Source organism: Hydra viridissima, unplaced genomic scaffold (genome assembly GCF_058129835.1).
Source record: "Hydra viridissima isolate aposymbiotic clone 2 unplaced genomic scaffold, HvirCarnegie_v1 scaffold_7, whole genome shotgun sequence".
Classification (NCBI taxonomy): Eukaryota; Metazoa; Cnidaria; class Hydrozoa; order Anthoathecata; family Hydridae; genus Hydra; species Hydra viridissima.
The window spans coordinates 52,031-76,053 of record NW_028324306.1 but is presented as its reverse complement, the minus strand read 5'-3'; the positions used below and the strand labels follow the sequence as shown (position 1 = coordinate 76,053).

The 24,023-nt window shown below is 33.5% G+C and overlaps 1 protein-coding gene across 2 annotated transcripts; it reads right to left on the bottom strand.

Moving 5' to 3' along the window:
* Nucleotides 1-6,569: 6,569 nt before the first annotated feature.
* LOC149885471 (uncharacterized) lies at nt 6,570-13,852 on the bottom strand. Of its 2 annotated transcripts, XM_090093664.1 has the most exons (5): nt 13,780-13,852; nt 7,709-10,528; nt 7,410-7,475; nt 7,094-7,150; nt 6,570-6,935 (listed from the first exon to the last, which is right to left on the bottom strand). In XM_090093664.1, exons 2-5 carry the CDS (start codon nt 10,497-10,499, stop codon nt 6,616-6,618), a joined length of 3,234 nt encoding a protein of 1,077 aa, XP_089949790.1. In that variant the 5' UTR covers nt 10,500-10,528; nt 13,780-13,852; the 3' UTR covers nt 6,570-6,615. The 2 variants fall into 2 exon arrangements, with proteins under 2 accessions (XP_089949790.1, XP_089949791.1); XM_090093665.1 differs by having other exon boundaries at nt 7,709-13,818.
* Nucleotides 13,853-24,023: the final 10,171 nt, after the last annotated feature.

The window sequence follows — 24,023 nt, the reverse complement described above, 5'->3', positions numbered from 1 at the left end:
TTCGGAAAGTTTGCATGCACGACACCACCATCGATGATACTTAAACAAACAGAAAATGAATTGCAAAACAGAACCACTGAATTGCAAAACATAACAACGGACAGCTTGTAAAATGCATGGTGATGAGCTTCTTCAATCCAATCAAGGAACCAAGCATCACAGTTTCGGCAATGGTGCATGTGCAAATCAGCAAACTGTGATACTTAATCAAACAACTTCACTGTTTTGCTTAGTTTAAGAACGGATGGCTAAGAACAACCTCGTTAGTGAGTATGAAGTCATCTCTTCATTCCAGGAATTAATAATAATCAGAGTTTTAGAAGTCTCTTACGTGCGATACTACTATCAACGGTACTTAATCAAACAGCCTCTCAGAATGGCCTAGTTTGAGAACGGAAGGCTAGGAACAACCTTAGTAGTGAGTCATCAGTTCAACTTTTCATTCAAGGAATTAAGCATCTAAAATCTGAAAAATAAAAAGAAGAGCTCTTTGTTAGAAGTTCTTATTTTTATTTTTCCTCAACTTCTATTTCTTTTCTTTTTTTACTTTTTTTTTTTTAATGATAGTTTTTCTTTTTTTTTATCTATTTTGTTCGTTTAAATTAATACAACAGGCGTTTTAGGTCGTTTCTGTAACATTATTTAACACTTTAAATTGTAATAAATATTTGAACAGAAGAAAATCCCTTTCGTAACGTTAAAATGTCATAAGAACATTTCATCTTTACCAAATACGCTTGTAAAAATAGTTTCACTTTTAAAGTTTGTTGTATATGTCTTTTAATTTAGTGAATCGCAATTTGGATTTTCTTAGGCGCACATCTACTTTAGTTGCTTTTTCTTAAAGAAAGGTCACCAGAGTTTTCTTACACAGCCCCTGCAGCATAATCTTTAACAAAATACTCTTTTGAAAAGTTTTACATTGAAATAAACAAAAGCCATTTGCGTAAGTAGAGATAACTTAGAGAATAAAAAGTGCATAAACGCCTCGCTACTTTGATGAAGAAGAAACGGATGACTAAATGCAACTTTTTAATTTCGTGTGCTATCTCTTTCGATTAAGGTACTTTTTGAATATTTTTTCAAAGAAATGTTAGCGTAGTTTTCCTTTTTTAAATTTAAATCATGTTTAAAGGTAGTTTTTGAATGTTTTTTCAAAGAAATGTTAGCGTAGTTTTCATCTATTAAATCTAAATCATGTTTAAAGGTAGTTTTCGAATATTTTTTCAAAGAATTGTTAGCGTAGTTTTCCTCTTTTAGATCTAGCTTATGTTTAAGGTAGTTTTTGAGTATTTTTTCAAAGAAAAGTTAGCGTAGTTTTCCTCTTTTAGATCTAGCTTATGTTTAAGGTAGTTTTTGAGTATTTTTTCAAAGAAAAGTTAGCGTAGTTTTCCTCTTTTAGATCTAGCTTATGTTTAAGGTAGTTTTTAAATATTTTTTTAAAGAAAAGTTAGCATAGTTTTCCTCTTTTGGATATAGCTTATGTTTAAGGTAGTTTTTAAATATTTTTTTTAAAGAAAAGTTAGCGTAGTTTTCCTCCTTTAGATCTAGCTTATAATTCAGGTAGTTTTTGAATATTTTTTCAAATAAAAATTAGCAAAGTATAGTTTATTTAGCATGACATCACAAAATACTAAACTCAAAAAGGCAAGATAAAGTATAAGATAAACGTAAAATAAGATATAGATGAAACAAATGTTAGGCTGCATAAAATCAAAAACTGCATTGCCTATCATAAACACAAATGTCTAGTGAGAGCTTTTAAAGGTCGTTCTTTTCGTCTTTTAATTTGGTGAATCGCGATTTGAATTTTCTAAGGCGCACATGTCTTTCAGTTGCTTTTTTCTTAAGGAAAGGTCGCCAGAGTTTTTTTACGCAGCTCCTGCAGCATAATCTTTAACAAAATACTCTTTTGTATATCATTACATAGAAATAAACAAAAACCATATGCGTAAACAGAGATAAATTAGAACGCAAAAGTGCATAAAAAGCCTCGCTACTTTGCTATAGAAGAAGTGGATGACTAGATACAACTTTGTAAATTCGTGCACTACCTCAATGGATTAAGGTATTTTTCGAAAGTTTTTTAAAAGCATAAATAGCGTAGTCTTCCTCTTTTAAATCTAGCTTATGTCTAAGGCAGTTTTTGAATAGATTTTCAAAGAAAGGTTAGCGTACTTTTCCACTTTTAAGTTTAGCTTATGTAGCTTGACAAAACAACACACAAAAAGACAAGATAAAGTATCAGATAAACGTAAAATAAAATATAAATGAAACTAAAGTTAGGCTGCATAAAAAACAAACAACTTAATAATCTACTAGACATGTTTAAGTTGAATTAAGTAAAGTCCTTTGCGCAAATTTGGGTAAATAAGAGAGTAAAAATCCATAAAAAGAAGAAGTGGATGAGTAGATACAATTTTTTAAATTTGTGTGCTATCTCTATTGAATAAGGTAGTTTTCGAGAGTTTTTTCAAAGCAAAATTAGCGTAGTGTTCCTCTTTTAAATCTAGATTATCTCAAAAATAGATTTCGAATAGTTTTTCAAAGAAAGGTTAGCGCAGCTTTCCTCTTTTAACATTAGCTTATGTAGCTTGACATCACAGAACACAAAAAGATAAAATAAAATATAAGACAAACGTAAAATGAAAAATAGATGTAGCTAAAGTTAGGCAGCATAAAAAACCAACAACATAATAATCTACTAGGCATGTTTAAATTGAATTAAATAAAATCCTTTGCGCAAAAATAGGTATGTTAGAGAGTAAAAGCGCATAGAAAGCCTCGCTACTTTGCTGTGAAAGAAGTGGATGACTAGATACAACTTTTTAAAATCCTGTGCTATCTCTATCGATTAAGGTAGTTTTCGAAAGATTTTTCAAAGCAAAAATAGCGTAGTCTTTCTCTTTTAAATCTAGATTATGTCTAAGGTAGTTTTTGAACAGCTTTTCAAAGAAAGGTTAGCGTAGCTTTCCTCTTTTAAGTTTAGCTTATGTAGCTTGACATCACAAAACACAAAATTCAAAAAGACAAAATAAAATATAAGATAAACGTAAAATAAAATATAGATGAAGCTAAAGTTAGACTGCATAAAAAAACAACAACGTAATAACCTACTAGAATCTAATAAAACCCTATGCACAAATGTAGGTATGTTAGAGAGTAAAAGTGCATAAAAAGCCTCGCTACTTTGTTTAAGGTAGTTTTTGAATAGTTTTTCAAAGAAAGCTTAGCGTAGTTTTCCTCTTTAAAGTTTGGCTTATGTAGCTTGACATCACAAAACACAAAACACTAAAAGGAAAGGTAATATAAAAGTTAATCGTAAAATAAAATGTAGGTGAAATAAATGTTAGGCTGCATAAAAGAAAAAAAAAATCGTAACATAATAATCTTCTATATATGTTTGGATTGAATTAAATGAATTCCTTTGCGTAAATATAAGCAAACTAGTGAGAAAAAGTGCATAAAGAGCCTCGCTACTTTGCTGCAGAAGTAGTGGATGACTATATGCAATTTTTTAAAATCGTGTGCTATCTCTATCGATTAAGGTAGTTTTCGAAAGTTTTTTCAAAGTAAAAATAGTGTAGTTTTCCTCTTTTAAATCTAGCTTTTGTCTAGGGTAGTTTATGAATAGATTTTCAAAGAAAGGTTAGCGTAGCATTCCACTTTTAAGTTTAGCTTAAGTTGCTTGGCATCACAAAACTCAAAACTCAAAAAGAAAAGATAAAATATATGATAAACCTAAAACATAATATAGATGAAACTAAAGTTAGGCTGCATAAAAAACCAACAACATAATAATCTACTAGGCATGTTTAAATTGAATTAAATAAAATCCTTTGCGCAAATGTAGGTATGTTAGAGAGTAAAAGTGCATGAAAAGCCTCGCTACTTTGTTAAAGGTAGTTTTTGAATAGTTTTTCAAAGCAAGTTTAGCGTAGTTTTCCTCTTTTATGTTTAGACTATGTAGCTTGACATCACAGAACACAAAGCTCAAAAAGGCAAGATAAAATATAAGTTAATCGTAAAATATAGATGTAACAAAGTTTAGACTGCATAAAAAACCAACAACATAATAATCTACTAGGCATGTTTAAGTTGAATTAAATAATGTCCTTTGCGCAAATATAGGAAAGTTAGAGTAAAAATCCATAAAAAGCCTCGATACTTTGCTGAAGAAGAAGATGACTATATGCAACTTTTTAAAATTGTGAGCTATCTATATCGATTTAGGTCCTTTTTGAGTACTTTTTCAAAGAAAAGTTAGCGCAGTTTTCCCCTTTTAAGATTAGATTATGAAGCTTGACATAACAAAACACAAAACTAACAAAGGCAAGATAAAATATAAGGTAAACGCAATATAATGTATAGATGAAACTAAAGTTAGGCTGCATAAAACAAACGGGTAACAATACTCTTCTATGTATGTTTACATTGAGTTAAATAAAATCCTTTGCGCAAATATAGGTATGTTAGAGAATAAAAGTGCATAAAAAGCCTCAGTACTTTGCTGTAGAAGAAGTGGATGAGTAGATACAATTTTTTAAATTTGTGTGCTATCTCTATCGAATAAGTTAGTTTTCGAGAGTTTTTTCAAAGCAAAATTAGCGTAGTGTTCCTCTTTTAAATCTAGATTATCTCAAAAATAGATTTCGAATAGTTTTTCAAAGAAAGGTTAGCGCAGCTTTCCTCTTTTAACATTAGCTTATGTAGCTTGACATCACAGAACACAAAAAGATAAAATAAAATATAAGACAAACGTAAAATGAAAAATAGATGTAGCTAAAGTTAGGCTGCATAAAAAACCAACAACATAATAATCTACTAGGCATGTTTAAATTGAATTAAATAAAATCCTTTGCGCAAAAATAGGTATGTTAGAGAGTAAAAGCGCATAAAAAGCCTCGCTACTTTGTTAAAGGTAGTTTTTGAATAGTTTTTCAAAGACAGGTTAGCGTAAATTTCCTCTTTAAAGTTTAGCTTATGTAGCTTGACATCACAAAATATAAAACTCAAAAAGACAAGATAAAATATAAGATAAACGCAAAATAAAATATAGATGAAACTAAAGTTAGGCTGCATACAAAACCAACAACATAATATTCTACTAGTTATGTTTAAATTGAATTAAATAAAATCCTTTACGCAAATATAGGTAAGTTAGAGAGTAAAAGTGCATAAAAAGCTTTACTTTGCTGAAGAAGAAGATGAATAGATGCAACTTTTTAAATTCGTGAGCTATCTCTATCGGTGTAAGGTAGTTTTTGAACAATTTTTCAAAGAAAAGTTAGCCTAGTTTTCTTCTTTTAAGTTTAAATTATGTAGCTTGACATCACAAAATACAAAACTCAAAAAGACAAGATAAAATATAAGATAAACGCAAAATAAAATATAGATGAAACTAAAGTTAGGCTGCATACAAAACCAACAACATAATATTCTACTAGAAAAGTTAGCCTAGTTTCCTTCTTTTAAGTTTAGATTATGTAGCTTGACATCACAAAACACAAAAAGGCAAGATAAAATACAAGGTAAACGTAAAATAAAATAGAAGTCAAACAAAAGTTAGGTTGCATAAATACAAAAACTGCATTGCCAAAAATAGAATTTGTTGTCTAGAAAGACCTTTTAAACTTTGTTTCTTTCGTTTTTTGACTTAGTGAATCGCGATCTGGTTTTTCTTAGGCGCGCTTGTTTCTTAGTTGTTTTTTTTGTAAAGAAACTTTATTCAGACGTTTTTTTTTACGCAACTCCTTTAACATTATTTTTAACAAAGTATTCTTTTATACGTGTTTACATTGAAATAAAACCCTTTGCGTAAATAGAGATAAATTAGAGAGCAAAAGTACATAAAAAGCCTCGCTACTTTGCAGAAGAAGAATTGGATGGCAAGATTCGTGTGCTTTCTCTTTCGTTTAAGGTACTTCTTGAATATTTTTTCAAAGAAAAGTTAGCGTAGTTTTCCCCTTTTAAGTTTAGCTTACGCAGCTTGACATCACAAAACGCAAAAACCAATAAGGCATGATAAAATACAAGATAAACGTAAAATAAAATAGAAGTGAAACAAAAGTTAGACTGCATAAAAACAAAAAAAAAAAAAAAAACATAATATACTTCTATGTATGTTTACATTGATCTAAACAAAATCCTTTGTGTAAAGATATGAAAAAATAGAGAGTAAGAGTTCATAAAAAAGCCTCGCTATTTTGCTGAAGAAGAAATGGATGTCTAGATCTTTTAAAATAAGGAACTTTTTGATTTCTTTTTCCGAAAAATGGTTGGAGCAGTTTTCCTTTTTTAAATTTCACTTATGCAGTTTAACATCACAGGAAATATTATTTTGCTTTTTAACAAACTCTTAAAAACATCAGAAGTAATTCTAAATGCAACTCTATTAAAAGTTTTCACAGAATAACAAAACGACTTCTTTTTTTTTTTTTTAAAGATAAAAAAAAGTTTGAACTATCTTTAAATAAGAAATGTGAGAACAGTTTAACAGAACTTCTTGTTTATTATGTCTTTAGCGAAACAGATAAAAATATTTGCAAAAGCATAGATAAAACAAACTACACAAAAGGCCCATCTTTATTGCCAAACTGAACAAACTTATCTAAACTACATAAATGGTTTCACGATATTGCCATATTGAACAAACTTTTCTAAACTACCCTCTTTTTGAATTTTTAGCTTCATGTTTTTAATTTTGTCTTTAATATGGCTTTGGTAGGAGTACTTTTGCAAGACATGAATGAGCTTGTCACTGCTATGATTTGCCAAGATGCCAAGGTAATCTTTGTACGAGCAACTTGAGCTTACATCTGTAAACACGTCTTGCAAGATGTATGCCAACACCAAAGCTGCACATCGTGGAAAACTTCTGGTGTTGAACCATTCGTTGTGGCCAGGGCAAGCATTCAGCTCTTCAACTATTTCATCTAAAATTTTACAAACTCAAGTCATAACACAAAGTGATTAAATCAAATATTCATTTGGTTCTGAAGTAAGACAAGATTTATTCTGTTTTTTTATTTATTTTTTTTTTGTTGACCTTATTGTTTGCACTGATAGCAATAACTGGTTTTTGAAAGATTACCTAAATGGCATTGGCTAACTTCTGCTTTGTTTTCCTTTGTTCTTGGCTGAGTTGATCCTGAAATAAAATAAAACCATGTTCATTTTTCTAATTCATAAAAACCATCAACAGTTTCTAAGTGTTAGAGATGATAACAAGCTGTGCATGATTTCTAACGGTGATGTTTCTAACTTCATCATTAGAAATCGGGTAGACACAACTTTCTAAAAGTGCACTTAGCAATGATGGCTAGTTTTTGTTAACAGTTAACCATCTGAAATTGTGCAAGAAGAGGTTTGTGTTTATATATCTTTGTATAAATTAGGTTTTACATTACCGATGAGTTCTTGAGTGAAAGATGGCATTTCCAACTTGATTTTTTTTCTTCTTGGATCTTTTACTTCTAAAACATAATCAGTTTTAGTATCATTCACTTGTATAAACATTTAAGCAATCACAGAATTAGTCCTGCAACAAATACATACACACTTCTGTGTTGTTTTTTTGTTTTGTTTTGTTTTTTTTACAGCTCTAACAATAACAATAGGGCAAGGAGTTGATTTGGGCATTTTCATTTTTTGAAAGCGTGTTGAGATTTGCATAAAAATCAAAAATCAAAAATCAAAAAGAATTTACCTCTGGATGTAGAGGCAAGACTTTGGCTAAATAGGCTACCAACAGATTGAACAGCATAAGGTGAGAGCTGCTTTGCAAGAACAGTACCAGCCTGTTGGACAGGAACAGCTGAAACTGGATCAGATGAAAGAAACAAACTGGGTTTGGCCAATGTTTGCTGAAAAGCAACAAGGCTAGGAGTCAGAGGAACAGAAAAGACCTCTTTTGAAGGACAGAAAGCGACTTGCTGAGAAGGAGAAGCAGAAACAGGTTTGGCAACCACTTGCTCATTAAAGTAAACTGGAGAAAGTTTTGCATGGTGTTCAATAAAATCCGGTTCATCAGGAAATAATGTTAATGCAAGAGGAGAACAAGCTGTGCCAACAGGAACAGCTAGAGTCTGATCTACATCCATACAAACAGCTTGTTCGTTAGGAACTAGTTGTGCAAGAGCAGGGGATAGTTCAAGAACTGGACCAGCGATTGTTTGTTCAGATGGAACAGACGAAACAGGAGTTGAGGTAGGTTCACACAAGAAATCTACGGCATGGTCGTTGCTATCCTCTAAAGGAACATTGTTTTCTACAGCTGGAGAAAACGGAACCACTGTGGTACAGCTGAAAGTAGCAGCACATTCTTCAGAGTCAGAACCGGAGTCTAAATCTTCCTCAAAGATGTCCTCAACCTCATGAAAACCGTACTCCTCTGCATTAGTTTGGAGCCAGTCCATCACATCCTTCTCCTTCTTTGGTGGTCTCTCAGACTTTTCAACAGTCAAAGACTCTATGACTCCGAAGGACTGTCCGATGCCCAGGGCAAAGCGCAACTCCTCTGCAGCGTTCCACTGGGACACATAAAAGCTATCCATTGTGTTCCTGCTGTGCTTCATGTAGAGTGTAGCAAACCGCTCGCGATCTTCTTTGCTGTTGTTGGCAAAGTAAGTGGCTATCGAACCGCGAATGCAAGTGGGAGTAAGACGCTTCATGGGAATGTTTACTTGGCATTTTCTGAAGCAGGACGTCAGGCAAGAGGAGATAGCAGAGGAACCCATCTGGTAAACAGGCACTCTAGTTGCACCGAGTGTCACACATTCGTCTTTGTTGGGTCTCATCGATGGAAAAAGGGGCCTGTAGCAGTCGCTCAACTCCAAAACAGTCTTGGTGTCTGCAGCCATGTAGTGAGAGTCGTTGACAAGAAGGTCTCTGTATCTCAGCAAATAAATATCGATCAACACTTTCAAGTCGTTCGGCACTAGAATGTTTTTGGCTCCGTACTTGTATGCTGTTTTGTAGCGCTCTTGCACAATGCAATATCCACACTCACTCTTCTCAGCAGCCATGTAGTCTCTAATGTTTAAAAGAGCAATGTTAGATTTTCTTAAACTGTTAATTACAGTGACAGAGAGCAGAAGATGGTTTCGTAGAGACACAGCATTGTCTCTAGTCGGTGTAAGAGACGGCTTTCTAATCGATTCCACTAACTGTCTTACGTATGCAGACTTGCCATATTCGTTCAGCAAACTGACATTGATGATGTTGATGCATTTTTTGCTTTTCACAAGGCTCCTCCTCAAAGAACGAAAGGGCCTCAGCACTTTTTGTAACTCCTCCACCTTGCAGCGCAAACGTCGGATGGCCTCATGAGAAAGTCCGAAATAGACATTCCTGGCTTCACTGAAACGAAACAGGAGACAAAGGTAGACAAGGCGGTTGTACAACGTGTGACAAGACATGGCTTTTGTTTGGTCAAGTTCACTCAGCTTGGAATTGAGCTGAATGTTTTTAAAGTGCATGGAAAAGTATCTATCCTCCAAAACGTTGGAATTGGTGAGAGCGTTCGGGTGCAGCGTCAGCGTGCTGTCACAACATGTCAATATTTCAACAACTGCATTTTTGTAGATCTTTGCTTGTGACAAAGTGTTGTTGTTGGCTACCACAAGCCACTTTTCAAAATCTCTGAAGAGCTCATCTGCTGACTGGTAATAAAAGTGAAAAGCATCTTTGTCCAGCTGAAACAAGAGTCTCTTATCTTCTGTCAAGACGGAGGAGTTGGAAACCAAGTGCTTTAAGGAATTAAAATCAGAGTCTAGGACGGATTCGGTGTTCAGCTCTTTGTTTTCTACAGAGGTGCAGTGGTTTGCAGAAGGAGCCTCGGACGAACCAGCAACTGATGAGGGCAAGCTTAAAAGAGGATCAGAGGAAAGAACCGGAGAAGAAAAAGAGGAGGAAGGCCCAGGAGCAGAGGATGCAGAGCCTGATGCAGACGCTTGTTCAGCTACTGGCTTAATACCAAAGAAGGCAGGTCGAATAAATTGAGGGACATAGAGCTTGTCGTTGTCGTATCGCTTTGCCTCTGCAATCTTTTGTTTGATCGTCTTGGAATCGTAGAAATGAGTCTCTTTCAAGTGTATGTCCAGTCGGTCGTAATACTTCCAACATTGCAAACAGGGGTAAGGTTTTGGACAGCCGGACTTGCGTTCGAGACGAGCATGCTGAAACTTCCTGACCATTGCAGAGTAAAAGATGGAAGCTTCATCCAAAGTCCAAGAATGATCTTTTTTAGTCAAGTGTCTTTTAATGCTTGTGGAGGAATGTTTGCACAAAGGCATCGGACAGCTAACAGCGTACCTCTTCTTGGTACCATAGAAAGGTACAACCCTGTTTACGGAGCCACACGCTGCAACTAATGCGGCCCTGACTTTGTTTTTGAGCTTTAAGTCTCTCTGTTCTTGTGACTGCCTTCTTTTCTTTTTTTTCGCTTTAGAGTTCGGAGAAGGGGCAACAACAGTGTTGTTTTCTTGTGAAGAAGACATGTTCAGGTGTTTGTTTGCAACGGTTTATGCTAAAAAAAAGAAGACAGTTAGTGAGAGTGTTTTTCTTCTGCCTGCATCCTGGAATCCTGGAATGTTTACAACTGCAGGGAAGAGCTGTGTTTTTTCGAATCCTCTGCAAAAGAGAAAAAAGAAAGAAAAGAGAGCAACAAGAAGAAACAAAGTTTCCACTAGCAAATGAAAAAGAATGAGAGCAACTAGCATTACATGCATGGTGGCAGCAGTGATTGCTATTATGAGAAGGAGAATGAGAAAAAAAAAAAAAAAAAAGAAACAAATAAATAAAGAGATGGAGTTTGAGAGGATCTCGCAACCATATGACTCAAAGAAAGAAACTGTGTTGAAAAAAGGCAAGAGAGGGCAAATAGAACTTGCTAACAAGGACAAATGACAGACATAACTACAACAGTAACAACTCTCATTGCAAGCATAATAACAACAGCATCAGCATCACTGACTCAGAGAGTGTTGACATAACAAAAAAGAAAACAAAAGTACAAGCCAAGTGGGGGAACATTAACAAACACTCATTGCAACTATAACAACAACAACAACAACAGCAACAGCATCACTGACTCAGAGGGTATTGATAAAAAAAAACAAGCAAAACAAAAACAAACAAAAAAACAAATAAAAAAACAAAACAAGCAAATTGGGTGAACAGTAACAACTCTCATTGCAAGCATAATAACAACAACAGCATCAGCATCAGCATCACTGACTCAGAGAGTGTTGACAAAATAAAATAGACAATAAGCAAGCAAAGTGGGTGAACAGTAACAACTCTCACTGCAAGCATAATAACAACAACAGCATCAGCATCAGCATCACTGACTCAGAGAGTGTTGATAAAATAAAACAGATTATAAACAAACAAAGTGGGTGAACAGTAACAGCTCTCATTGAAAGCATAATAACAACAACAGCATCACTAACTCAGAGGATATATAAAAAAACAAACAAACAAACAAACAAAACAAAAACAAAAAAAAAACAAGCAAAGTGGCTGAACAGTAACAGCTATCATTGCAAGTAAAATAACAACAACAGCATCAGCAACATCATCACTGACTCAGAGAGTGGTGATAAAATAAAACAGATTAAAAAACAAGCAAAGTGGCTAAACAGTAACAACTATAAATACAAGTAAAATGACAAAAGCAGCAACAGCATCACTAACTCGCAGGGTGTTGATAAAAAAAAAAGCAACAAACAAATAAAGCAAGCAAAGTGGGTGAACATTAACACTCATTGCAACTATAATAACACCAACAGCAACAGCATCAGTGACTCAAAGGGTGTTGATAAACAAAAACAAAGGCACAAACAAAACAAGCAGAGTGGGTGAACATTAACAACACTTATTGCAAGCATAATAACAACAACAGCATCAGCATCACTGACTCAGAGAGTGTTGATAAAATAAAATAGATTATAAACATGCCAAGTTTGTGAACATTAACAAACACTCATTGCAACTATAACAACGACTACAGCAACAGCATCACTTACTCAGAGAGTGTTGAGAAAAAAAACAACAAAAAAAACAAAAACAAAACAAAACAGAAAACAGAAGTACAAGCCAAGGGGGGGAACATTAACAAACACTCATTGCAACTATAACAACAACAACAGCAACAGCATCACTTACTCAGAGGATATTGATAAAAAAAACAAACAAACAAACAAACAAAACAAGCAAAGTGGCTGAACAGTAACAGCTATCATTGCAAGTAAAATAACAACAACAGCATCAGCAACATCATCACTGACTCAGAGAGTGGTGATAAAATAAAACAGATTAAAAAACAAGCAAAGTGGCTGAACAGTAACAACTATAAATACAAGTAAAATGACAAAAGCAGCAACAGCATCACTAACTCGCAGGGTGTTGATAAAAAAAAAAGCAACAAACAAATAAAGCAAGCAAAGTGGGTGAACATTAACACTCATTGCAACTATAATAACACCAACAGCAACAGCATCAGTGACTCAAAGGGTGTTGATAAACAAAAACAAAAGCACAAACAAAACAAGCAAAGTGGGTGAACATTAGCAACACTTATTGCAAGCACAATAACAACAACAGCATCAGCATCACTGACTCAGAGAGTGTTGATAAAACAAAATAGATTATAAACAAGCCAAGTTGGTGAACATTAACAAACACTCATTGCAACTGTAATAAGAACAACAGCAACAGCATCACTGACACAAAGGGTGTTGATAAACAAAAACAAAAACACAAGCAAAGTGGGTGAACATTAACAACACTCATTGCAACTATAACAACAACAACAGCAACAGCATCACTGGCTCAAAGGGTGTTGATAAAATAAAGAAATAAAAACAAAACAAGCAAAGTGGGTGAACAGTAACAACTCCCATTGCAAGCATAATAACGACAACAGCAACAGCAACACCATCACTGACTCAGAGAGTGTTGATAAAATAAAATAGATTATAAACAAGCCAAGTTGGTGAACATTAACAAACACTCATTGCAACTATAACAACGACTACAGCAACAGCATCACTTACTCAGAGAGTGTTGAGAAAAAAAAAACAAAAACAAAAAAAAAACAAAACAAAACAGAAAACAAAAGTACAAGCCAAGTGGGGGAACATTAACAAACACTCATTGCAACTGTAACAACAACAACAGCAACAGCATCACTTACTCAGAGAGTGTTTATAAATAAAACAAAAAACAAAAACAAGAAACAAAAATACAAGCCAAGTGGGTGATTACTAACAGCGCTAACAGCAGCAACAACAGTGTCTTTAGAAACAACAAACAAGTACAACAGCAACAACTGCTTTTACAGAGTATAACAATAACAACAACATGGCACTAACAACAACAAAAGGGTTGGAATAAAAACCTGTAGGCAAAAGGAGAGCTGCATTCAGACAAGATCGATTACAAAGAGGCTCTTCTTTAGGACAGAGGAGAAACTGCTTTTGAGGGACAGAGGGACTTTTGTTGTTGTGGTTGTTGTTGTTGTTGTGCAGAAACCAACAAACTTTTATTGAACCGAATATAACCGAATATAACCGAAAGTCTTGTTTGCTTCTGTTTTGTGCCATCAAGAAGGGAAAACAAAACATCACAAAACAAACGAAGCAAACGAAACAAACAAACAAACAAACGAACGAAACAAACAAACAAAAAAAAAAAAATTAAAAAAATTAACAAACAAACAAACAAACAAACAAGCAAACAAACAAAAACAAATAAGAAAAACAGAAAACGCAGTACCGAAACCTCGCCATTTTTTATCCTTCCTCAAGCTTTCTCTGGGCGCCAAAGACCGAGAAAGTTGAGCAAACGTGACGTTGAGGGGGGGGAGGGGGGTACTTAAGGACAGCAGACCGACCAATGGCACGCTTAGGAGAGACCCACGTGAATGCTACATTTTCTTTCTATGCTAGCTGAATCCGCTCAAAGTCTGGAATTTCCAGCATTCACGTGTCATCACTCCAGCCACCAGATTGGCCCACACTTTGCACACTTTCAAGACTAGAAACTCACTTGTGCTCAATTTGAGCAAAAAAAAAAAAAAACTAAGTCTCGCATGGCGACAACTTTTCCAAAAGCAAACAAAGGCAAACGAAGGCAAACGAAGAAAAAACAAAAACAAATAAACAAAAACAAAACCGAATAGGGAGAGAGAGAGTGAGTCGACTCATTTCTTTCGACTGCCTTAAACGAGAAGTCTAAAACGTTTAAAAGTTGAAAACTAAGTTTTTTAAATGAACTGCACCGAAAAAACTTTACGACAGTTTAGCTGGTTAAAAACGCAGAGGAAAATATTTTATAAAATTTAAGCGTTCTAAAGATGTCCATTTTTGTTTTTGTTTTTTTTATTTTGGTTTGTTTCTGGCTTGTTTCTTTCTTTAAATTCTAGCGATCGAGCATATTTGAACGGTTTCATCAACCTGTCGGCGCACGTGCTCGAGAGCTAGAACTTTGATTGCTTTTGTTGTTGAGAATTGAGAATGTCCGAGCAGGTTTTTTTATCGATTTCATCGCTTGTGGCGAGGCAAAAATCAAAACGCTTTTTGGACGAAAGAAAAGAGATTAAAAGGAAAAAAGAGAAGAAAAAAAAAACAAAAAAATAGGTTATGTGTTATGAACATTTATTTTCTCACGCGATGACGTCTAGTTTTGTTAGAGTAATTAAAATATGGTATCAAGTTTGTAATTTCTATCTTATTTTTAGTTACGGATAATTGCCAATTATGTCACGTTTAGTATACACAACGCTGTTTTCTTAATAGCAATATGATACAAACAAGTTATAAAAAAAAAAGCGTTCGCTCGATCTTCCTTAGTCAGTTGAACAAAAAGAAATTTTCACAACATATGATTGATTTGGTTGTCCTAGCAAGCTGTTTTAGCAAACGACTAGAGGTTGCAACTGTTGTTCATTGAAAACGAAAAATCTAGCGTCAGCAAGAAATTTTTGAATACATAATGTACACAAAAGTGGCACTTACAAATGAAAATGTAAAAAAAAACTGTTTACCTTGATGCCAGACTCGCAGAGATGTTGTCGCTCGTTGCTATCGACTGCGAACAGCTTTGTTGTTTTTCGAAGTGCCTCTTCATTCTACTTATAGCCGAAGTTTTGGCTTCGAAAAAAAATACGAACGTCGTTAAGCTCAACGAGCTGCTTTAATTGTTGTTCGTGCGAAAACGAAATGCTTAAAACGGATAAAAGTGTTGGCGTAATTACACTTTTCGACCGCGATGCAGTTTGTCAACTCTAGCGTACTTTTTTGGCTCGTGGAGCAAAAGCCTCATGATAATAGCAAAGGCTTAAAATGTCTTAACATGTCAGCAAAGGCTTAATATGCTTAATAAACTGTGGTTAAGCTTTTGCGGTGCAGTTCATTTACAACTTAATTTGCAACTTGCTGGCACAAGCAAACGTTTATGACTTCTCGTTTAAGACAGTTGAGCGAAATCAGTCGACTCACTCATTCTCCCTTTTCTGTTTTGTTTTTGTTTTGTTTTTTTGTTTTTGTTTTTGTTTTTGTTTGTTTTTTTTTTTTCTTTGTTTGTCTTTTGTTTAAAATGTAAAAAACTCGAAAGGAAAGTTGTTGCTTTGTTTGCTTATTGAAAGTTTTCGCCAGTTGCAAGACTTAGTTTTGTTTTTGTTTACTTATTAAAATATCGAGGAAAATATTTGAGGACATCGCATTCTAATGGTGCCTTTATAACAACATCTAACGATTTAACGTTTAATGTTGTGCTCAAAAAAAAAATTCCTTTTATATCTCTCAATGGTCTCCAACGATAAAACTGCCGACCAATCGCAACGATTAAACAGCCAACCAATGGCAGCTCAATGGTCTCCAAACAAGAGACTGCCGACCAATGGCAGCTCAGTGGTTTGAGAAGTGAGATCATTCGATTTCCTTTTATTATCTCCAGTTTGAACTAGTGCTTGGCTTGTGGTGCAGAAACTAAAACTTCCCGTTTTTGTATTTTGTTTTGAATTTCTTTGCTTTGAGCTTTTTAATCGATCGATAGCTTTAGGAGAAAAGAAGAAACCCCTCTGACGAAGTCTTGGCTTTTTTAAAAACGCTCAAATTTTGGCAAACAAATCTCATACGAAACGCTACTTTGATGTCAAGCTTTCGTTACTCCCTACTCCCTTCTAGCGGAGGGCGGCAAAAAGGTGTTGCATCCTAGAGCTAAAAGTGAGGAGGGAAGCAAGTTTTTTTTTCGTTTTGTTTGCTTTTTTATGTTTTTTGTTTTTTTGAGGGGGGAGAGTTAGAGGGTAAGGGGGTTAGGATTAGAGGGGGTTGGGGTTACGGTTTGGAAACCTGGGGACGAGGATATCAAGCAGGAGTTTAGTGTTAAGGTTAAAGGGCCCACGAGGGGCGTCCTTCAATTGTAAAATGCCTTTAGACGCACGTGTCTAGTCGTCTCGTTGCATCGACCTAGAGGAGTTTTCTGATAGATCTTGCGCTTTGGGCTCAGTTAATCGGTCTGTATCCATTGTAAACACGGTGTCTGCCGTTAGAAAATCGTTAACCAGGCGTTTGTGAGCTTTAACAACCATCCCTTTGAGTTTAAAACGAACGTTTCTTCAAAAGCCACTCGAGATGGAGGTACTCACGGAGGTTTGTTACGGTAACAACCCTGTGGTTTGCCATCTTCTTTCTTTCCGCAGCGTCGCAAACGCATCGGCCGGTCTCTTAGGTGACGAAAAAACGTCTGATCTCTCGACTGGAATGCTTAACGTACTAAGATTAGTAGAGTTAGTACTAAGAGTTGCATCTGGCCGCCGTAATTTTCTTCGATGATGTCTTGAAAATTTCGTGACGTCGTTTTCAAACCTCTAGGGTCGATTTTAACCTTCGACCTTAAAGTCGATTTTAGCCTTCGGTGTGGCTCTGTACAACTTTTGCGGTGAAAAAGCTTGCGCGGAGTCTACAGTTGTATTTAGCCGACAGACGCTGGCAACGCAGAAACAGAATGACTCTTGGGCGGCGCAAACCGAGCGTTCAGCAAATTTCTAGCATTTTACGTCAAAGCGGACAATCTGCACGACAAATAAAGCTAACTTTCTCGTTGCAACAGTTAGTCACTGGATCGTTGGACGAGTGTGTACAGCTGTTTTGCGTCGAAAGCCGACCGGTGGTCGGATGCGACTCTTCTTTTCATTCGAAAATCAGAACCTGGCCATCAGTCGTGTATCACCATCGAATGCTTAATGTAGTGATTTCTCGAAACGACAAAAGCTTGTAAAACAAACAGCTTCGCTGTACTGTTGCCTAATATGTTAACGGATGGCCAGGAACAACCTTGGTCTGTAATGAATGAGTTCGTTTTTCCATTCGAGGCACTAATTACTGCAGTTTTAAAAGTCACCTAAAGTATAAGCTCATCTCTCCATTCAAGAAAAACAAGCATCAGAGTTTCGGAAAGTTTGCATGCACGACACCACCATCGATGATACTTAAACAAACAGAAAATGAATTGCAAAACAGAACCACTGAATTGCAAAACATAACAACGGACAGCTTGTAAAATGCATGGTGATGAGCTTCTTCAATCCAATCAAGGAACCAAGCATCACAGTTTCGGCAATGGTGCATGTGCAAATCAGCAAACTGTGATACTTAATCAAACAACTTCACTGTTTTGCTTAGTTTAAGAACGGATGGCTAAGAACAACCTCGTTAGTGAGTATGAAGTCATCTCTTCATTCCAGGAATTAATAATAATCAGAGTTTTAGAAGTCTCTTACGTGCGATACTACTATCAACGGTACTTAATCAAACAGCCTCTCAGAATGGCCTAGTTTGAGAACGGAAGGCTAGGAACAACCTTAGTAGTGAGTCATCAGTTCAACTTTTCATTCAAGGAATTAAGCATCTAAAATCTGAAAAATAAAAAGAAGAGCTCTTTGTTAGAAGTTCTTATTTTTATTTTTCCTCAACTTCTATTTCTTTTCTTTTTTTACTTTTTTTTTTTTAATGATAGTTTTTCTTTTTTTTTATCTATTTTGTTCGTTTAAATTAATACAACAGGCGTTTTAGGTCGTTTCTGTAACATTATTTAACACTTTAAATTGTAATAAATATTTGAACAGAAGAAAATCCCTTTCGTAACGTTAAAATGTCATAAGAACATTTCATCTTTACCAAATACGCTTGTAAAAATAGTTTCACTTTTAAAGTTTGTTGTATATGTCTTTTAATTTAGTGAATCGCAATTTGGATTTTCTTAGGCGCACATCTACTTTAGTTGCTTTTTCTTAAAGAAAGGTCACCAGAGTTTTCTTACACAGCCCCTGCAGCATAATCTTTAACAAAATACTCTTTTGAAAAGTTTTACATTGAAATAAACAAAAGCCATTTGCGTAAGTAGAGATAACTTAGAGAATAAAAAGTGCATAAACGCCTCGCTACTTTGATGAAGAAGAAACGGATGACTAAATGCAACTTTTTAATTTCGTGTGCTATCTCTTTCGATTAAGGTACTTTTTGAATATTTTTTCAAAGAAATGTTAGCGTAGTTTTCCTTTTTTAAATTTAAATCATGTTTAAAGGTAGTTTTTGAATGTTTTTTCAAAGAAATGTTAGCGTAGTTTTCATCTATTAAATCTAAATCATGTTTAAAGGTAGTTTTCGAATATTTTTTCAAAGAATTGTTAGCGTAGTTTTCCTCTTTTAGATCTAGCTTATGTTTAAGGTAGTTTTTGAGTATTTTTTCAAAGAAAAGTTAGCGTAGTTTTCCTCTTTTAGATCTAGCTTATGTTTAAGGTAGTTTTTGAGTATTTTTTCAAAGAAAAGTTAGCGTAGTTTTCCTCTTTTAGATCTAGCTTATGTTTAAGGTAGTTTTTAAATATTTTTTTAAAGAAAAGTTAGCATAGTTTTCCTCTTTTGGATATAGCTTATGTTTAAGGTAGTTTTTAAATATTTTTTTTAAAGAAAAGTTAGCGTAGTTTTCCTCCTTTAGATCTAGCTTATAATTCAGGTAGTTTTTGAATATTTTTTCAAATAAAAATTAGCAAAGTATAGTTTATTTAGCATGACATCACAAAATACTAAACTCAAAAAGGCAAGATAAAGTATAAGATAAACGTAAAATAAGATATAGATGAAACAAATGTTAGGCTGCATAAAATCAAAAACTGCATTGCCTATCATAAACACAAATGTCTAGTGAGAGCTTTTAAAGGTCGTTCTTTTCGTCTTTTAATTTGGTGAATCGCGATTTGAATTTTCTAAGGCGCACATGTCTTTCAGTTGCTTTTTTCTTAAGGAAAGGTCGCCAGAGTTTTTTTACGCAGCTCCTGCAGCATAATCTTTAACAAAATACTCTTTTGTATATCATTACATAGAAATAAACAAAAACCATATGCGTAAACAGAGATAAATTAGAACGCAAAAGTGCATAAAAAGCCTCGCTACTTTGCTATAGAAGAAGTGGATGACTAGATACAACTTTGTAAATTCGTGCACTACCTCAATGGATTAAGGTATTTTTCGAAAGTTTTTTAAAAGCATAAATAGCGTAGTCTTCCTCTTTTAAATCTAGCTTATGTCTAAGGCAGTTTTTGAATAGATTTTCAAAGAAAGGTTAGCGTACTTTTCCACTTTTAAGTTTAGCTTATGTAGCTTGACAAAACAACACACAAAAAGACAAGATAAAGTATCAGATAAACGTAAAATAAAATATAAATGAAACTAAAGTTAGGCTGCATAAAAAACAAACAACTTAATAATCTACTAGACATGTTTAAGTTGAATTAAGTAAAGTCCTTTGCGCAAATTTGGGTAAATAAGAGAGTAAAAATCCATAAAAAGAAGAAGTGGATGAGTAGATACAATTTTTTAAATTTGTGTGCTATCTCTATTGAATAAGGTAGTTTTCGAGAGTTTTTTCAAAGCAAAATTAGCGTAGTGTTCCTCTTTTAAATCTAGATTATCTCAAAAATAGATTTCGAATAGTTTTTCAAAGAAAGGTTAGCGCAGCTTTCCTCTTTTAACATTAGCTTATGTAGCTTGACATCACAGAACACAAAAAGATAAAATAAAATATAAGACAAACGTAAAATGAAAAATAGATGTAGCTAAAGTTAGGCAGCATAAAAAACCAACAACATAATAATCTACTAGGCATGTTTAAATTGAATTAAATAAAATCCTTTGCGCAAAAATAGGTATGTTAGAGAGTAAAAGCGCATAGAAAGCCTCGCTACTTTGCTGTGAAAGAAGTGGATGACTAGATACAACTTTTTAAAATCCTGTGCTATCTCTATCGATTAAGGTAGTTTTCGAAAGATTTTTCAAAGCAAAAATAGCGTAGTCTTTCTCTTTTAAATCTAGATTATGTCTAAGGTAGTTTTTGAACAGCTTTTCAAAGAAAGGTTAGCGTAGCTTTCCTCTTTTAAGTTTAGCTTATGTAGCTTGACATCACAAAACACAAAATTCAAAAAGACAAAATAAAATATAAGATAAACGTAAAATAAAATATAGATGAAGCTAAAGTTAGACTGCATAAAAAAACAACAACGTAATAACCTACTAGAATCTAATAAAACCCTATGCACAAATGTAGGTATGTTAGAGAGTAAAAGTGCATAAAAAGCCTCGCTACTTTGTTTAAGGTAGTTTTTGAATAGTTTTTCAAAGAAAGCTTAGCGTAGTTTTCCTCTTTAAAGTTTGGCTTATGTAGCTTGACATCACAAAACACAAAACACTAAAAGGAAAGGTAATATAAAAGTTAATCGTAAAATAAAATGTAGGTGAAATAAATGTTAGGCTGCATAAAAGAAAAAAAAAATCGTAACATAATAATCTTCTATATATGTTTGGATTGAATTAAATGAATTCCTTTGCGTAAATATAAGCAAACTAGTGAGAAAAAGTGCATAAAGAGCCTCGCTACTTTGCTGCAGAAGTAGTGGATGACTATATGCAATTTTTTAAAATCGTGTGCTATCTCTATCGATTAAGGTAGTTTTCGAAAGTTTTTTCAAAGTAAAAATAGTGTAGTTTTCCTCTTTTAAATCTAGCTTTTGTCTAGGGTAGTTTATGAATAGATTTTCAAAGAAAGGTTAGCGTAGCATTCCACTTTTAAGTTTAGCTTAAGTTGCTTGGCATCACAAAACTCAAAACTCAAAAAGAAAAGATAAAATATATGATAAACCTAAAACATAATATAGATGAAACTAAAGTTAGGCTGCATAAAAAACCAACAACATAATAATCTACTAGGCATGTTTAAATTGAATTAAATAAAATCCTTTGCGCAAATGTAGGTATGTTAGAGAGTAAAAGTGCATGAAAAGCCTCGCTACTTTGTTAAAGGTAGTTTTTGAATAGTTTTTCAAAGCAAGTTTAGCGTAGTTTTCCTCTTTTATGTTTAGACTATGTAGCTTGACATCACAGAACACAAAGCTCAAAAAGGCAAGATAAAATATAAGTTAATCGTAAAATATAGATGTAACAAAGTTTAGACTGCATAAAAAACCAACAACATAATAATCTACTAGGCATGTTTAAGTTGAATTAAATAATGTCCTTTGCGCAAATATAGGAAAGTTAGAGTAAAAATCCATAAAAAGCCTCGATACTTTGCTGAAGAAGAAGATGACTATATGCAACTTTTTAAAATTGTGAGCTATCTATATCGATTTAGGTCCTTTTTGAGTACTTTTTCAAAGAAAAGTTAGCGCAGTTTTCCCCTTTTAAGATTAGATTATGAAGCTTGACATAACAAAACACAAAACTAACAAAGGCAAGATAAAATATAAGGTAAACGCAATATAATGTATAGATGAAACTAAAGTTAGGCTGCATAAAACAAACGGGTAACAATACTCTTCTATGTATGTTTACATTGAGTTAAATAAAATCCTTTGCGCAAATATAGGTATGTTAGAGAATAAAAGTGCATAAAAAGCCTCAGTACTTTGCTGTAGAAGAAGTGGATGAGTAGATACAATTTTTTAAATTTGTGTGCTATCTCTATCGAATAAGTTAGTTTTCGAGAGTTTTTTCAAAGCAAAATTAGCGTAGTGTTCCTCTTTTAAATCTAGATTATCTCAAAAATAGATTTCGAATAGTTTTTCAAAGAAAGGTTAGCGCAGCTTTCCTCTTTTAACATTAGCTTATGTAGCTTGACATCACAGAACACAAAAAGATAAAATAAAATATAAGACAAACGTAAAATGAAAAATAGATGTAGCTAAAGTTAGGCTGCATAAAAAACCAACAACATAATAATCTACTAGGCATGTTTAAATTGAATTAAATAAAATCCTTTGCGCAAAAATAGGTATGTTAGAGAGTAAAAGCGCATAAAAAGCCTCGCTACTTTGTTAAAGGTAGTTTTTGAATAGTTTTTCAAAGACAGGTTAGCGTAAATTTCCTCTTTAAAGTTTAGCTTATGTAGCTTGACATCACAAAATATAAAACTCAAAAAGACAAGATAAAATATAAGATAAACGCAAAATAAAATATAGATGAAACTAAAGTTAGGCTGCATACAAAACCAACAACATAATATTCTACTAGTTATGTTTAAATTGAATTAAATAAAATCCTTTACGCAAATATAGGTAAGTTAGAGAGTAAAAGTGCATAAAAAGCTTTACTTTGCTGAAGAAGAAGATGAATAGATGCAACTTTTTAAATTCGTGAGCTATCTCTATCGGTGTAAGGTAGTTTTTGAACAATTTTTCAAAGAAAAGTTAGCCTAGTTTTCTTCTTTTAAGTTTAAATTATGTAGCTTGACATCACAAAATACAAAACTCAAAAAGACAAGATAAAATATAAGATAAACGCAAAATAAAATATAGATGAAACTAAAGTTAGGCTGCATACAAAACCAACAACATAATATTCTACTAGAAAAGTTAGCCTAGTTTCCTTCTTTTAAGTTTAGATTATGTAGCTTGACATCACAAAACACAAAAAGGCAAGATAAAATACAAGGTAAACGTAAAATAAAATAGAAGTCAAACAAAAGTTAGGTTGCATAAATACAAAAACTGCATTGCCAAAAATAGAATTTGTTGTCTAGAAAGACCTTTTAAACTTTGTTTCTTTCGTTTTTTGACTTAGTGAATCGCGATCTGGTTTTTCTTAGGCGCGCTTGTTTCTTAGTTGTTTTTTTTGTAAAGAAACTTTATTCAGACGTTTTTTTTTACGCAACTCCTTTAACATTATTTTTAACAAAGTATTCTTTTATACGTGTTTACATTGAAATAAAACCCTTTGCGTAAATAGAGATAAATTAGAGAGCAAAAGTACATAAAAAGCCTCGCTACTTTGCAGAAGAAGAATTGGATGGCAAGATTCGTGTGCTTTCTCTTTCGTTTAAGGTACTTCTTGAATATTTTTTCAAAGAAAAGTTAGCGTAGTTTTCCCCTTTTAAGTTTAGCTTACGCAGCTTGACATCACAAAACGCAAAAACCAATAAGGCATGATAAAATACAAGATAAACGTAAAATAAAATAGAAGTGAAACAAAAGTTAGACTGCATAAAAACAAAAAAAAAAAAAAAAACATAATATACTTCTATGTATGTTTACATTGATCTAAACAAAATCCTTTGTGTAAAGATATGAAAAAATAGAGAGTAAGAGTTCATAAAAAAGCCTCGCTATTTTGCTGAAGAAGAAATGGATGTCTAGATCTTTTAAAATAAGGAACTTTTTGATTTCTTTTTCCGAAAAATGGTTGGAGCAGTTTTCCTTTTTTAAATTTCACTTATGCAGTTTAACATCACAGGAAATATTATTTTGCTTTTTAACAAACTCTTAAAAACATCAGAAGTAATTCTAAATGCAACTCTATTAAAAGTTTTCACAGAATAACAAAACGACTTCTTTTTTTTTTTTTTAAAGATAAAAAAAAGTTTGAACTATCTTTAAATAAGAAATGTGAGAACAGTTTAACAGAACTTCTTGTTTATTATGTCTTTAGCGAAACAGATAAAAATATTTGCAAAAGCATAGATAAAACAAACTA

What these genes read in the sequence shown, in the direction of transcription:
- LOC149885471 (XM_090093664.1), bottom strand. Translation starts at nt 10,499, where the DNA reads ATGTCTTCTTCACAAGAAAACAACACTGTTGTTGCCCCTTCTCCGAAC. An exon ending in TCTTGCCTCTACATCCAGAG is followed by an intron (nt 7,476 to 7,708) that starts GTAAATTCTTTT and finishes ATTATGTTTTAG; the next exon opens with AAGTAAAAGATCCAAGAAGA. An exon ending in TTTCACTCAAGAACTCATCG is followed by an intron (nt 7,151 to 7,409) that starts GTAATGTAAAAC and finishes ATTTTATTTCAG; the next exon opens with GATCAACTCAGCCAAGAACA.